The sequence below is a fragment of the Trichechus manatus genome, unplaced genomic scaffold (genome assembly GCF_000243295.1).
Source record: "Trichechus manatus latirostris isolate Lorelei unplaced genomic scaffold, TriManLat1.0 scaffold00001, whole genome shotgun sequence".
NCBI lineage: Eukaryota > Metazoa > Chordata > Mammalia > Sirenia > Trichechidae > Trichechus > Trichechus manatus.
This window is the reverse complement of record NW_004443937.1, coordinates 9,478,165-9,493,487: the sequence shown is the minus strand read 5'-3', so window position 1 is coordinate 9,493,487 and position 15,323 is coordinate 9,478,165. Positions and strand designations below refer to the sequence as shown.

General features: G+C 47.4%; 1 protein-coding gene across 1 annotated transcript in view; it reads left to right on the top strand.

Moving 5' to 3' along the window:
* The first annotated feature begins 3,191 nt into the window (after nt 1–3,191).
* Nucleotides 3,192–15,323, top strand: part of LHFPL4 (LHFPL tetraspan subfamily member 4) — a 32,073-nt gene continuing 19,941 nt past the window's right edge. Inside the window, exon 1 of the mRNA XM_004368299.3 lies at nt 3,192–3,597. Coding sequence (XP_004368356.1) covers nt 3,192–3,597 — 406 coding nt within the window. The remainder of the gene's footprint in view (nt 3,598–15,323) is intronic.

The window sequence follows — 15,323 nt, the reverse complement described above, 5'->3', positions numbered from 1 at the left end:
TCTGTCAGTTTTCTCACTCCATTTGGTGCTTGGCTGAGTTCTTTATCTCTCCATTTGATGTTTTAGGGTTTCAGGATTGTTGTATTCTCTGTTCGGCTTAGTTTTTCAGATCTTTGCTGTGGAGGGACGGCGTGGTGCTTCTGCCTAGAGCGCCATTTTGCAAGAACTCCCAAGAACATTTTTTAAAAACTGCTATTAATGATCATTACTGTCATGGATTGAATTATGTCCCCCAAAATATGTGTCACCTTGGTTAGGCCATGATTCTCAGTAATTAGTTATTGTCCTCCATTTTGTGATATGATGTAATTATCCTCCATTTTGTGGTGTGTTGTAAATCTTAACCTCTACGTGTTAATGAGGTAGGATTAGTGTGGAGTGTATATTGAGTAACAGCTTTACATGAGGGTGTGACTTACCCAAGTCACACCCTTACCTGAGTCACACCTTTTATTTTACAAGAGATGAAAGGAGAAGTGAGGAGAGAGAGGAGGGACCTCCCTACCAACAAGGAAGAAGAGCTGGGAACGGAGCTCATTCTTTGGACCCAGGGCCCCTGCGCTGAGAGCTTACTAAACCCAGGAGAAGATTGATGCCATGACACATGGAGATCTCCAAGGAACACTGAGCCCACATATGCTGAAAGGAAACAAGGACCTTTCCCCCAGAGCTGACACAGAGGGAGAGCCTTCTCCTAGAACTGGCACCCTGAAATAAATTTTTGTTTGTTAAAGCCACCCACTTGTGCTATTTCTGTTATAGCAGCACTAGATAACTAAGACAGCTACCAATTTTCAGAAGAAAGGGATTTTTACACTAAGAAAGCAGGAAGTACATAATCTTAGAAATGAAGAAGTCTTCCTGCACCCCTCCTCCAAAAAAAAAAGACTTCTGGCAACCTTACATGATTATTTTTGTTGCAGATAGATGTAAATTTCAATTGGCTAATTCCTGTGTGGAGTTCAGTATTTGGGACCTTCAGCAGCTTTGCGGGAGAAAAGACCTGGCAATCTGCTCCAGTTAAGATTACAGCCTAGGAAACCCTATGGGGCAGTTCTACTCTGCCCTATAGGGTTGCTATGAGTTGGAATCAACTCAGTGGCACACAACAACAACACCGATTATTTTTCACTCCCCTACACATGTATATAAAGAGCCACTTATATGTGTGTGCTTGTGTTTTTGGACACACATATATGCCTGTGAAATGGGGCCTAATCTACCCATTTTACAGATGGAGAAACAGAGGTTCAGAGCGGGCAAGAGACAGTAAGTGATAGAGCCTGTCTGAGTTCTACCCCAGATCTTCTTGACAGTTAAGCCAAAAAAGTGCAGGAAAAGAAATGACCCAAACCGGTTCCCTTGGGGTGCCCCCTATGTGTGACTGGGTATTACTGGGCCTAACCATGAGTCTTGACTTCGATGCTTTGTTCTTTAACACATCTTTATGGTGTGTCCATTACACCAGGCATTAGGTTGGGCTCTGGGGATTGCGTAGGGAAGGAAATCAACACTTTCCCATCCCCCTGGTACTTATTCTGGGTATGTTCCCCAGACCCTGCTCCTTACGCTGGCGGCCAACAAATCCCCAACTCAGGCGTAGGCTGATAACACGTTAGGGGGTTCCCTCTCCCAGGGGTGTTGGCAGTTTCCTAGGAGACTCTGGAAACCTTCAACGCCTCCAAGACCCAAAAGATTGGAAGTGTAATGGTTGAACTTCAGGCACTGTGACAGGTTATAGAGGAGGTAATTTCAAACCCTGTTCGAACCCAGTTCAAACGCTGTCAAATATCACGCCGTCAGCCCCTTCCGCGTTTTCATAGGCTTTGCGGGGACCCGCAGTCCCACAGGTCAGGCTGGAACAAGGGAGTTCCCCAAATCAGTAGGCCCTGCTGTGGAGGGGTTTTGCTGCTCTGGCTGGGCGACCCCAAGGACGGTGCCAGCCCCTCTCCCGGACTGTAGAGCTCGGAGTGCCCCTCCCCCGCTCCGCCCCGCCCCGCCCCGCCAGCTTGCGGCGGGAGCGCGCCTCCGCCGGCCGGGCTGGTGCACAACAGCGCGCGCCTCGGCGCGGGAGCGCGCCCGGGGAGAACCCGAGCAAGATGGAGGCCGCACCGAGACCGCCGCCTGGGCCCAGGCAGCTGCTACTGGGAGCGCCAAGCCGCGGCGCCTAGGCGGTGCCAGCCCCGGGCCCTCTTCCCCTGACCCGGCCCACGTTGGTCTCCCCGCACCCCATTCCCGTGGCTGCAGCCTCTGGTGAGTCCGGCCTGGGCGCGGGGCAGCCGCCCCCCCATCCCTGGCCCTACCTGGGCCCGGCCGCTCCCGGCGCCCGGGAACGGCCCCTGCCCACCTCCTGCCCGTCGTGGCCTAGGCTGCCCTCCAGCCCTGCTCCCTTGTCCCCTTGGCCTGGAAAGCCCCTCTACCCAGCCCCGACCCGCCAAGCCTAGGCTCCCCAAGCCTACATCCAGCCCTGGTTTAGAGGAGCTCCCCCCACCCCGTGTCCAGACCCTGCGGTCCCAGTCCCCAACTCCCCTCTAGCTTCATCCTAATTCTGCCACGTCGCCCTCTTAGACCCTCATACCAGCCCCCAGTTCCTGTCCTAGCCTTCATATCACCTTCCTAGTCCCCCAGTACTAACCTCTATATCCCCTTCTGACCCCTCATAGAAGCGCCCACCTCTCTCTCCATAGCCCCTTTTTAGACACCCAATACCAGACCTCCTTCTTCTCCTAATCCCAGCCCCCAAATTCCCTTCCCAGCTCCCTATATACAGCCCCTCTGCTAATCCTCCAATATCGGCTCCCAACCTCCATTCCATTCCCCCATGACCCCTTCCTACTCCCTCAATGCCAGCCCCTAAGCCCCCTCCCCAACTCCTCCATGACCTCTTTCTAGCCTGTTTCCCATTCCAGCTCTTGTAACCTCCTCATCCCAGCCCCCCAACTTTCACATGGCCCTTTCCTTGGCCTTCCAAAGGAGATCTTTGCCATTCCTCTCAGACACAGCCCCAACACTCTCATGACCCGCTTCTAGCCCCCGCCCCCCAGCTCTGCCCCAGGTCCGACCCTCACGAGTTCCTTGGCTCAGGTCCGCCTCTCGCGTGTGTCCCCAGCTCCCCGCGACCGCAGCCCGGCGGTCCGTCCCGGGCCGGCGGCCCCCGCCAGCCGCCGCCGCCGGCCCCGCCCCCAGGCACCATGCTGCCCTCGCAGGAGGCCTCCAAGCTCTACCACGAGCACTACATGCGGAACTCGCGGGCCATCGGCGTGCTGTGGGCCATCTTCACCATCTGCTTCGCCATCATCAACGTGGTGGTCTTCATCCAGCCCTACTGGGTTGGCGATAGCGTGAGCACCCCCAAGCCCGGCTACTTCGGCCTCTTCCACTACTGCGTGGGCAGCGGGCTAGCTGGCCGCGAGCTCACTTGCCGCGGCTCCTTCACCGACTTCAGCACCATTCCGTCCGGCGCCTTTAAGGCAGCCGCCTTCTTCGTGCTGCTCTCCATGGTGCTGATCCTCGGCTGCATCACCTGCTTTGCGCTTTTCTTCTTCTGCAACACGGCCACGGTCTACAAGATCTGCGCCTGGATGCAGCTCTTGGCAGGTAGGGGGATGGGTGGGGGCGGGACCCCCAGACAAGGCTCCGGGGACGGGGGCTTCTTCCTGCCAGGTCCCTTTCTTGGAAGAGTCAGAGATAGGTTCTGCTTCTCTAAGACACTCATCTGCGTGGCTGACCCTGGGAGAGGGACTTCAATGAGAGACAACTTGGGGCAGGGGGCAAAGCCTTAGAACTAGGTCTTTGGGTCTGTGTTCCAGGATATGGTCAGATTGCGTTTATTAGTGGGTTAGCATTATGTTAGCATCTCTGAAAGTCTCTGTTTATTGTGCTGTCTTAGGGGAGATATTGGTCTGAGTGAGGAGTTACTCTAGGGGTGATCAGTTCCTGCTACATTATAAAGAGAATGAGATGGGGAGTCAAGAGATCTGACTTTAACCTTTCACTTGCTGGCATTATCAACTTGGGCATCTCACTTCACTTCTCTGAGTCTCAGCTTCCGCATGTGTAAAACAGTTGAAAAGATTCCAAGAGGACAAGTAAAAGAGTATCTTGTAAACTGTAAAGTGCTGTGATATGATAAGGGAAGAGGAGGATGTCTACAGTGTGCAGCCAATGTCTGAGAGGCAGGTGAAGACAGAACCTGGCAACATGGGTCTCTGGAGGGCAGGTCTCCACACCCCCCTTCCCCATACTCAGTGCAGGAAGGGTTTTGGTGCCATGCCCAATGGGATGGAGTCCCTGGGACCCTCTGAAATGTTTAGCTAATACAGTAATCTTGACCTATGAACCAGAGAAAGGCCTTTGGGGATGAGAAATGCTGAGACAGTTTTCCAGGATCCATTAGAGTCCTCCACCCCCAGAAACCTTTCAATCAAAGACATATTTTTAAGACTCAGCAACTTGGACATTTGCCTAATTGCAGGCAAGGATGAGAGTCGGGCTGGGGAAAGTGGGGGCTGGGGATGACGGGTGGAGGAGGAGAACTGGTGAAGGCTAGAAAAAAGTTTGGGGCCTTCTGAGGATTAGAAAGAGGAGGAAAAATGTGATGCTCATGCAGTAGAGGGGATTTATAAAATAAGCACTTCAGGACAGATATTCAACAAGTGTCAGCACCCTCAAAAGAGACCCCTTGGGGGAGGTGTAATATCACTTACTGATGATTCCATTGCTCAAAACATTGTAGGGAATTGTCTTCAGAGCATGGGGTGTATTCTCTTGAGCATCTTCACTGAGGGAAAACCTCCATCTTTTAAAGGAGGAATATGATTTTTGGAAATGGCTTGAAGTCACTCAGGGCCAAGTGGAGAATAAGGTGGGTGATCAAATTGAGGATTGTCATTTGTGAAAGCCAAGGTATAATGGTAGAGACAGGAGACGGGTTTGTTCCCCAAGAGAGCTTTTAAAAATGCAAAGAGGAATTGCTGCCCTATTGGAAAAATTTCCCAAGCTCCCAAAAGGACTACTTTGAAAAGGAAAATGCTTATTCAGATGTGCACATTCTAATGGGCTTGTTTCAAATCCATCTCATCCCCCTCAACTTAGATATGGGTCTTTTAGAATCTTTGAAGAGAGTGTGAAAGGAGAATTGTAAGATATTTGTGTGTGGCGGGGGGAATTTCTCCATATTCCTCAGTGGTACCCAGTGAGGTGGATTTTAGGTATTTCCATTCTATTCTTCTTCCAAAGGCAAACTGGAAAGAATATAAGCTCAGCTGGAACCTCCAGTTCCTCAGCTTTAATTTGAATCTGCAGATAGGATGCTGACTTCTTAATCCTCAAATTATCGGTAACTCATGTGGGTTTAATACTGGCGATTTGATGAACTGTCCAACAACCCCATGTAATCACAGAATTTCAGAGATCTTAGAGATGATCTCCTTCAAACCCTGTCCCCACTCACACACATACATTTTAGAAAGAGGAAACTAAGCCTAGAGAAGTGAAGGGTTTGCCCAAAGTCATGCAGCTAGTAAGGGCATCAACTAGAACTAAGGCCTGGCTTTCTTGACTCCTGGCCCAGTGTTCTTTCCCTGGTGTTACTGCTTCAGGGACTAGGAGGACAGTTGGTAGAGTTGAGCAGTTTGTTCCATTTTTCTCAGAGGCTTGTGAACTCTCTGGGTAAGTGACTGATTCATTTTGCATAATAAAGTGATACAAGGCCAGAGCACTGGACCAGGAGTCATGGGATGGGGGATCTTGGCAGACTCTGCCTGTGACTCACCATGCAGTGGTAAGCAAGTCTTTTTAGCTTAAATCTCAGTTTTCATATCTGTACAATGGGTTGATTTAAAGTATCTCTTTCAGTCCTGTAGGCCTCCTATGACAACTCTTTCAGCAAGGTAATTCTCTTGAGAAAGTGAGACATCAGTCATCCTCAGAGGAACTGCAGAGAAGCAAAGGGCCTGGTTTGTGTCAGATAAGAATTAGAATGCTTATTTTAGGACTCTTGTTCCAGTGAACTTTAATTCAAGTATTTTAGGGTCTTCTAAATGCAGAGTACTGGTCCACTGGGAAAATACAAGGAGGCATTTATTCCTTTGTTTACTCCTCACTTGCTCTGTGATCATCCCTATGCTATGTGCTGCAGTACTGACATGCCTAAGATACCATCTCTGTCCCCAAGGAGCTCAGGTCTATAAAATGCAGCCTCTGTTCTCAGGAAGATTACCATCTAGTTGGGTCACTGTATTGGTCAGCGTCTATCAATAACAAATGACAGAAACCCAACTCAAATTGGCTTAAGTATATTAAAATAAAATAAAGAGGGTCGGGTTTATTGACTCACATAATTTAAAAGCCAAGAGTATTTGGCTTCAGAAATGGATGGATCCAGGTACTCAAATCAAGCCATTAAAAATCTGTCTCTCTCCATTTCTTGGTTCCTCTGTGTTGGCTTCGTTTGAAGTCCACTTCTTTCTCTAAGGTGACAGATACGGCCTCTGGTAGCTCTGAATTTACATTGCCTCAGCCTTTGGAAGAAAACACCTGTTTCCCTGTGGTTCCAGCAAAAGTTCCAAGGCCAATTCTCTTGGTTTAGCTTTGGTTCAGAGTCCACCTCTGAATTAATCATACTGACTTTGTCTAAGGCTTGGGTCACATGCCCATCCCTGGAACACATGGATGAATAGTGGAGAAAGGTCAACTCCCACAAAGAGAAATCAAGTGTGACCCCTGGAAGAAGCGGGGGATGTAGTTAGGCAAATGCAGACAGAAGATTCCCCCTGGGCAATCTGAACACTAATGTGTGCTGCACTGTACGTGCTGTGGAAACCCAGAGCAATGGAGGGGGCTGCTGGTTTAGTTGGGAGCTGAGGCTTGAGCTGGGCAGGGCGTTGACAGAGATGAGGTATGGGAGAGCATTCTGAATGGAGAAGGAGATTATGGGTGCAAACACAGAGGTGAGAAATCTACATCTGGCTTGTGTGTGGCATCCACCTAGGGAAGCAGCAGGAGGAGAGGCCAGGAAGGAATAATAGGCCACAGTGTGCAAGGCTCTGAATGCCAGGTCAAGGGACTTGGACTTGTAATCAGCAGGCAGGTGGAAGCTACTACTACTGTTACTATTATTCAAGAAAAATAGTTAACATTTCTGTACTATGTACTAGAACATATGCTAAGCATTTTACATGCATAATATTATTTAATCCTCACAATAATTCTGTGTGGTGGTACTATTATTATTATTTTATAGATGAGAAAACTGAGTCTCAAAGAGGATAAGTCATTTGTCCAAGGCCACTTTCTACCTGTACATGGTGGAGTTAGGATTTTCACTTGATCTCTCTGACTCTAAAGCCCAAGCTTTTGGTTAGAGGACAATTAATGGTGGACATAGTGGCAGGATGGGTTTGCCAGAAGAGTTGAATAAGTAGAGAGACTGGAAGACCCAAGTGGCTCTTTAAGGAATGAGGAGTTAGCTTTTCTGGGCTTCTCAAGATATCTCTGCTACTTTTTACCTGGTGTTTTCCATTTACTGAGCACATACAACATACCAGGTTCTATGCTAAACATTTTCAGTCATTATGTCATTTAATCTTTATCTGTTAAAAGATATACAGGTATTATCCCCATTTTACAGGTGAGGAAAGTGAGGCTCAGAGAGACCATGTGACCTGGCTAAGGTCACCTAGTTGGTAAGTGGTAGGGGAAGAAGAGACAAGTTTATGGTCAAGGAGTGAGACTTGAGCCCAGACCCCTCCTATTTCCACAGAGGGAAGATGATTCTGACCACAATTCACTCACTACTGAGTGCCTGCTATGTGCTAGGCACTGCGCTGGTGCTGAGGGCACAGCAGAAAACAGAGGGTGTAAGATGGAGTGGGAGCTGGAGGAGACTTGGGTGGGGGTGGCACAGGGGGCTGGCTGGTGTGGTCCAGAGGTGAGCATCTTCCGGCCTTCGGATGTGTGTCCATGGTCACCTGGGGTCTCTGGGCTAGGAGCAGCAATCACAGCAGCCCTCTGTCAGTGCAGCTGAGAATATATATCTATACTCCTCTCCATTTCCTTGGGTTTTGTTTCAGATTGGATTTGGGATTTTATTCATCTGGTGTTTGTTGTTTGTGGATGACACTGCTTAGCTCAGTAGGGCATTTCTTTCCTCCCTTCTTCTTTCCCTCCTTCCCTCCCTCTCTCTGCCCCCCCCCCTTTCTTTCTCACATCAATCCGTTACCGAAGGCCTCCTATGTATGTCAGGCATTGTGCTAAGCTCTGGGAATTCTGAGTAACAGTTCTTGCCTCCAGGGAACTCATGGTCTAATGGGAGAGGCCAGAAAGAAAACAGATCATCACTATATAATATGGCACATGAAATAATGGAATCATGTACAGGGTATTCTGGGGGAACCAAGGGGACTTCTAACCCAGGCAAGGACAGCCATGGAAGTCTTCAGCATTAGAGCTGAGTCTTAAAGGAAGAGTAGGAGCCCTGGTCGCACAATGGTTAAGCACTTGGCTGCTAACCAAAAAGTTATTGATTCCAACCCACCCAGCTGCTCCACAGGAAAAAGACCTGGTGGTTTGCTCCTGTAAAGATTTAAAGCAACAACAACAACAACAAACAACTCACTGCTGTCGAGTTGATTCTGACTCATAGCAACCCTATAGGACAGAGTAGAACTGCCCCATAGGGTTTCCAAGGAGAGGCTGGTGGATTCGAACTGCCAACCTTTTGGCTAACAGCTTAACCACTGTGCCACCAGGGATCCATTACAGCCTTAAAAATCCTATGGGCAGTTTTACTCTGTCTCATGAGGTCACGATGAGTTGCAATTGACTCTGTGGCACCTAACAACAGCAAAAGGAAGGGGAAGGGCGAACCAGGCCAAAAGAGACAGCATAATCAAAGGCATGGAGGTGAGAAACAGCCTGGTCTGTTTTGGGGACTATAAGCAGTTGGGGCAAGGAGAGGTAAGAGTTGAGACTGGGGAAGTAGGTAGGACCTGGATCGTGGAGGCCTTATAAACCATGTTAAGGAATTTGGACTTTATCTTTAGGAAGAAGGTAATTGTTGAAAGATTTTATTGTTTTAATTTGTCCAGACTTCTGTTTACTTTTTGGAAAAGTTAATACATGTGTGTGATACAAAATTAATAAGGTAAAAGGGTATGTAGTTAGACATAAACCCACTTCCCACCCTCAACCCCAGTGTCCACATTCTCCTCCCAGAGGAAACTACCGTCACCAGTTTCTTAAGTACCTTTCTGAGAAATTCCATAAATATACAAGCAAACGTATACACAATATTTTTTACCCAAAGGGCATATTCATTATCTATTGCTGCATAAGAGCAAATTGCCCCAGAACTTAGTGGCTTAAAGCAATAAACATTTATTATCTCAGTTTCTGTGGGTCACAGGAATTTGGGAGCAGCTTAGATGGGTGGTTCTGGCTTAGGGTCTCCCATAAAGTTGCAATCAAGAGGTCAGCTGGGTCTGCAGTCATCTGAAGGTTGGCTGGGGCTGGAGGATGCACTTCTAAGCTCACTCACATGGCTGTTGGCTAGAGGCCTCAGTTCCTCACCACATAGGCCCCCATAGGGCAGCTTAAGCATCCTCACAACATGTCAGCTGGCTTCTCCCAGAATGAGTATCCAAGAAAGCAGGACAATGAAGAAGCCACACTGCCTTTGATGTCTTATTCTCAGATATCACATACCATCACTTCTGCCATACTCTATTTGTTAGAATCAAGTTACCAAACCCAACCTGCATTCAAGGGGTAGGGAATTAAGCTCCTCCTGTGGAAGGAAGAGTATAAAGAATTTGAGGACATATTTTAAAACCATCACAAACTAAACATGCTAAACACTTGGTTCTGGGTCTTGCTTTTTTAATTCAATAACACATGTCAGAGATTGTTCCATATCAGCAAATAAAGAACCACCTCTTTCTTAAAAGCTGCATAATATACTTTTATATAGGTGTTATCTTAGTTATCTAGTGCTGCTGTAACAGAAATACCACAAGTGAATGGCTTTAACAAAGAGAAATCCATTCTCTCATAATTTAGGAGACTAGCAAATTCAGGGCACAAGCTCCAGGGGAAGACTTTCTCTCTCTGTCGGTTCTGGGGGAAGGTCCTTGTCATCAGTCTTTGCCTGGTCTAGGAGCTTCTCAGTGCAGGGACCCTGGGTCCAAAGGACGTGCTCCACTTCCAGCTCTCTTTTCTTGGTGGTGGGAGTTCCCTCTCCTCTCTGCTCGCTTCTCTTTTATATCTCAAAAGAGATTGACTCAAGATACAACTTAATCCTGTAGATCATTTCTTGCCTCATTAACATCATAGAGGTTAGGATTTGCAACACATAGGATAATTATATCAGATCACAAAATGGAGGACAACCACACAATACTGGGAATCATTGCCTAGCCAAGTTGACACACATTTTTGAGGGATGCAATTCAATCCATAACAGATGTGCCATAATTTATTTAACCAATCCCCCATGAGGGACATTTCAGTTGTTTACAGTATTTTACTGTAAACAATGCTACAGTGGATGATTTGGTGTATAAGTAATTTGATACATATGTTAAGGATAAAGATAAAATAAATCCCTAGAAGTGGAATTGCTCAATTAAATGGTATCTGTATTTGCAGTTTTGATAGATCTAGCCATAGTTTCCTCCACAGAGGTTGTACAAAGTTCTACTTTGACCAGCAATGTATGACATACTTGTTTCTCCACATCCTTGCCAACTTAGTTATCAAACATTTTATCTTTGCTAATCTGATAAAAAATTTTCCCTTACAGTGGTAATTTGCCTTTCTCTCATTATAAATGAGGTTGAGCACCTTTGATATTTTTTTCTATAAACTGTTAGTTCTTATACACTTTCCTATCAAGTTAATGGTATTTTTCCTCATGATTTGTAAGAACTCTTGTATATTATGAAAATCAGCCCTTTGTGATATGAGTTACAAATATTGTTTCCAAGCTTGTTGTCTTTTGAATTTTTCTATGAATTTTTTTCTCTATGATTAAAAAAAATCATTTTTTTCTTAATATAAGCAGATTACCAATTCCCTCCTTTACAGCTCCCGGGTTTAGAGTAATACCTAGAAAGGCTTTGAAGTATTTTAAGCATGGAGGAAACACAATCTAATCTGGTTGTTGGTGGAGAGTATGGGTTGGAGGTGTCAAGAGGACAATTTTTATTCTGAAAGCCTCTTATTTTTGTCTTTTTCTGTTAATTCTCATTTCATGTTATTCCTCATTATCCACCTTATTTTAATCCCTGAGCAGCTTAATGGCATAATGAGAGCCCAGAATCAGGAGTCTGTGCCTGGCACGTAGTAGGTGCTTACTAAGCATGTATTGAATGAATAAATGATGATATCCAATTCAAGTCCTAGCTCTACCACCCACTCCTATGGAGACAGCATAGTTCAGTGGTCAGATGACTTGATTTAGAATCCTGACTGTGCCAATAACAGCCAAGTGTTCTTAGGAAGGCTGCTTAATTTCAGAGTCTCAGTTCCCTCACCTATAAAATGGGCACAATAATAGTAACTCCCTCACGAGGCTGTTGAAAAATTGTCACACCCACCTCCAGATAGAGGTGCGGTGGTGGATATTTCTACATACATAACTATAGGTGCTGCTTATATATTAACAGACGATAGAGCACACAAGGGCCACAGTTAGGGCAACTTCTTAAACATAACCAAATACCTCACGGGATGAAGTTACTAGGCTCAGAGACAAAGGACCGTAGACTCAGGGCACATCTACGTCAGTTGGCACAACATAGTTCATAAGGACAATGTTCTGCATCCTACTTTGGTGAGTAGCGTCTGGGGTCTTAAAAGCTTGCAAGTGGCCATCTAAGATACAACTATTGGTCTCTTCCTGTACAGAGCGAGGGAGAATGAAGGAGACCAAAGACTCAAGGGAGAATTAGTGCAAAGGACTAATGGACCACATGAACCACAGCCTACGCGACCCTGAGACCAGAAGAACTAGATGGTGCCCACCTACCACTACCAACCGCTTTGACTGGGATCACAACAGAGGGTCCTGGACAGAGCAGGAGAAAAAATATAGAACAAAAAGTCAAATTCACAAAAAAGACCAGACTTATTGGTCTAACAGAGACTGGAGGAACCCCCGAGACTATGAACTGGCACCTTTCTGAACTGGCACTGAAGCCATTCCCCGAGACCACCTTTCAGCCAAACCATTGACAGGCCCATAAAGTAAACGATAACACCTGAGAGGAAATGCGCTCCTTAAAACAATCAATTATATGAGATCAAAGGGCAACATTTGCCCAAAAGCAAAGATGAGAAGGCAGGAAGGGGTAGAATATCAGGACGAAAGGAAATGGGAAACCTGGGATGGAAATGGGAAGAGTGCTGACACATTGTGTGGAATGAAACCAATGTCATGGAACACTTTATGTACAAATTATTGAATTTGCTCTGTAAATTTTCACCTACTGCACAATAATTTTTATTTAAAGAAAAAGAAGATTAATGGTGCATATGTGTGCAGACTCTGTCACAAAGTAAACCTTCAGTAAACTTTAGTGATTGTTTTTAGTTGCTCTGTGGTCTGGGTCAGATCACTTTGGCTCCAACATTCCATGGTCTGTGCTAGAACAAGGGAGGAAAGGTTGAAAAAGTGGAAGAGTTGGGAGATGAGCTTGGAAAAGTAGGTAGGGCTGGTTATGGAGATTCTAGAAAGTTGGGTCTTGGAGTTTGGGTAATAAGCAGCCACTTTTAGGCATGGGAGTGACCAAGTCCCAGTGCGGATTTAGAAAGATGACTCGGGTGGCTGCTGTGGAAATGGGCCTGGCGGAGGTCTGATGGGAGTCAGGGAGTCCGGGGAGGAGGTTTTGGATGTGGTCCAGGTGGGAGATGATGATGCCGAGGGAGGAAGAGGGGCAGAAAATTGGAGATCTATTCAGGAGATCAATTGGATGTGTTGGAGGTGAGGAAGAGGCAGGTGTTGTGGATGACTCCCAGTTTCCACTGTGGAGGATTGGATCTCAGGATTGACATTCACAAAAGATGCAGGAGAAAGAGCAAGTTTGGGGTAGAGGGTATAAGGTCAGTCGTAGAAATGTTAAATTTGAGGTCCCTGTGATAGAGTCTTGGGTGGTGCAAACAATTAAGTGCTCGGCTACTAACTGAAAGATTGACAGTATGAACACAACCAGAGCCATCTCAGAGGAAAGGCCTGGTGATCTGCTTCTGAAAGGTCACAACCTTGAAAACCCTATGGAGCAGTTCTACTCTGACACATGGGGTCGCCATGAGCCAGAATCAACTCAACAGTGACTGGTACCTGGTATGAGATGTGCAAGGAGTCCTTGGGTGTCTCAGAGGATTAAGTGCTTGACTACTAACCAAAAGGTTGATGGTTTGAACCCACCCACTGGTGCCTTAGAAGAAATGCCTGAGGATCTACTTCTGAAAACTCATTATTGAAAACCCTGTGGAGCACAGTTCTACTCTGACACACATGTGGTTGCCATGAGTGGGAACTGATGCAATGACAACTGGTTTGGTTTTTTTTTTTTTTGGTCTGTGGGATGTGCAAGAGGAAATGTCCAAGAAGCAATTAGATATTTGGATCTGGAGTCAGGAGATAGGTCTTGGTTTGGCTAGAGAGGTAGTTCTGTGGCATCATCATAGGAATCTGAGTGTGGGTGAGATGGCTCAGGGAGAATGCATGTAGAGAGAAGAGGAGACAGCCTAGGAAATGCCGACCTTTAAGGGGCAGGTAGGAGGAGCCGGAAAAGGAGACTGGGAGAGAGGAGCCAGAGCAGTAGGAGGCAAACAGAGAAACTGAGACTGATGGCCTTGAGAAAGGAAGCTGTCTGGAGGAGCAAAAGGAGACGGAAGGGTTGGAGTCACCTGGAAGGGCCTTGTTCAGCACTGGAGGGAACCAAACAGGATGCAGGGAGACCAAAGGGAGGCTTTCGACCAAATCCTAGAGTTGGGTATGGGAGAGCTGAACAGGGCAGGGGGATGGGGAGGAGGGGTGGATCCAAAGATCATTAAGAGGGCTGACTTAGAGGCAGGGCCATGATGGCGGAGTAGTCAGACACTTCGGGTGGACTCTCTTAGAGCAAAGACCCGAAAAAACAAGTGAATCAATTATATATGACAGTCAAGGAGCCCTGAACATCTAAGGCAAAGTCGAGGAACTGGACTGAGTGGCAGAGGGAGGGAGAAATGGTTCGGAAGCAGGGAGGAGTTGCCAGACCTGACCTGGTGAGAGCCTGAGCCCTTCAGGCCTGATCAGCTCATGGGTGAGCAGTGAGGCAGGCAAGCAGCAGTGCTCAGGAGGTGTGTTTTCCACACTGGGAGAGACCCAGTGCCAGAGAGTCTACTCGCCCACCCAGAACCAGTGAGAATAGCCCTGGATCGGCAAAAGATAAGTACTTGCGTACGGCCTACTGCGCGGATCAAAAACACCCCCCTTAGGGAAAAACCTCTCTCCCATTTACCTCCCCACTCCCTGGTCTGCACTGGGTCCTGGACCGGCTTCAGCAGTTGCTGAGTCCCCTGGGCCGGAAGTAGGATCCGTCACACGCCCTGAGCCATTCTCCCAGCCTTGGAGAGTGAACAAATTAACAAACGGTTAAAAATAAACTGCAGGCTCCCCTAAGCCAGGAACCCAGGGTAGGCACAGCTCCTTTGCCTAGGCACAGGCATAAGGGATCCAGGGACTTTGAGTGTCTTTCCCCCTGCAGAGACTTGTGTGGGCCCATTTCAACAGCATAGGCCCTCATTACCACAGTACAACAGGGTCTATACCTGAAGTCTAACTTCAACTGTTTTAGCTGTGAAGTGGCAGGTTCGTGACATTTGACACTGCTCTGCCCATTAAGCAGGGTCTTCACCTACCCACATCAGGGGCCTGAGGACTGGTGGCACCACCCATGCCACCTAGCCACTGCGATAGGAACTCAAGAATAAGAGGTGCCCCCCAGTCCTTACAGCCAACAGCACTGACTGCTCATAGTCCGGCTGCAAAACCCACCCACCTCCGCACTCTAGGGAACAGGGACACACCTTCCTCCAGGACACTCGGGGGCGGCCGTCAACCCCCTGCCTTGCTCAGAGTGTGTCCCCCTGTTGCAGCCAGTTGCCTGTGCCTATACCAATCACCCATGCCTGTCTAGGACTGTAGGTGAGAGCCTACAGCACACACTTGGTGGCTATCTACCTGGGCACCTGAGCTGAATCCACATAGGAGGAGTGGGCGGACTCCTAAGCTCACATACCTAGTAATAGATCTAGCCACCTGGTGACAGGACATT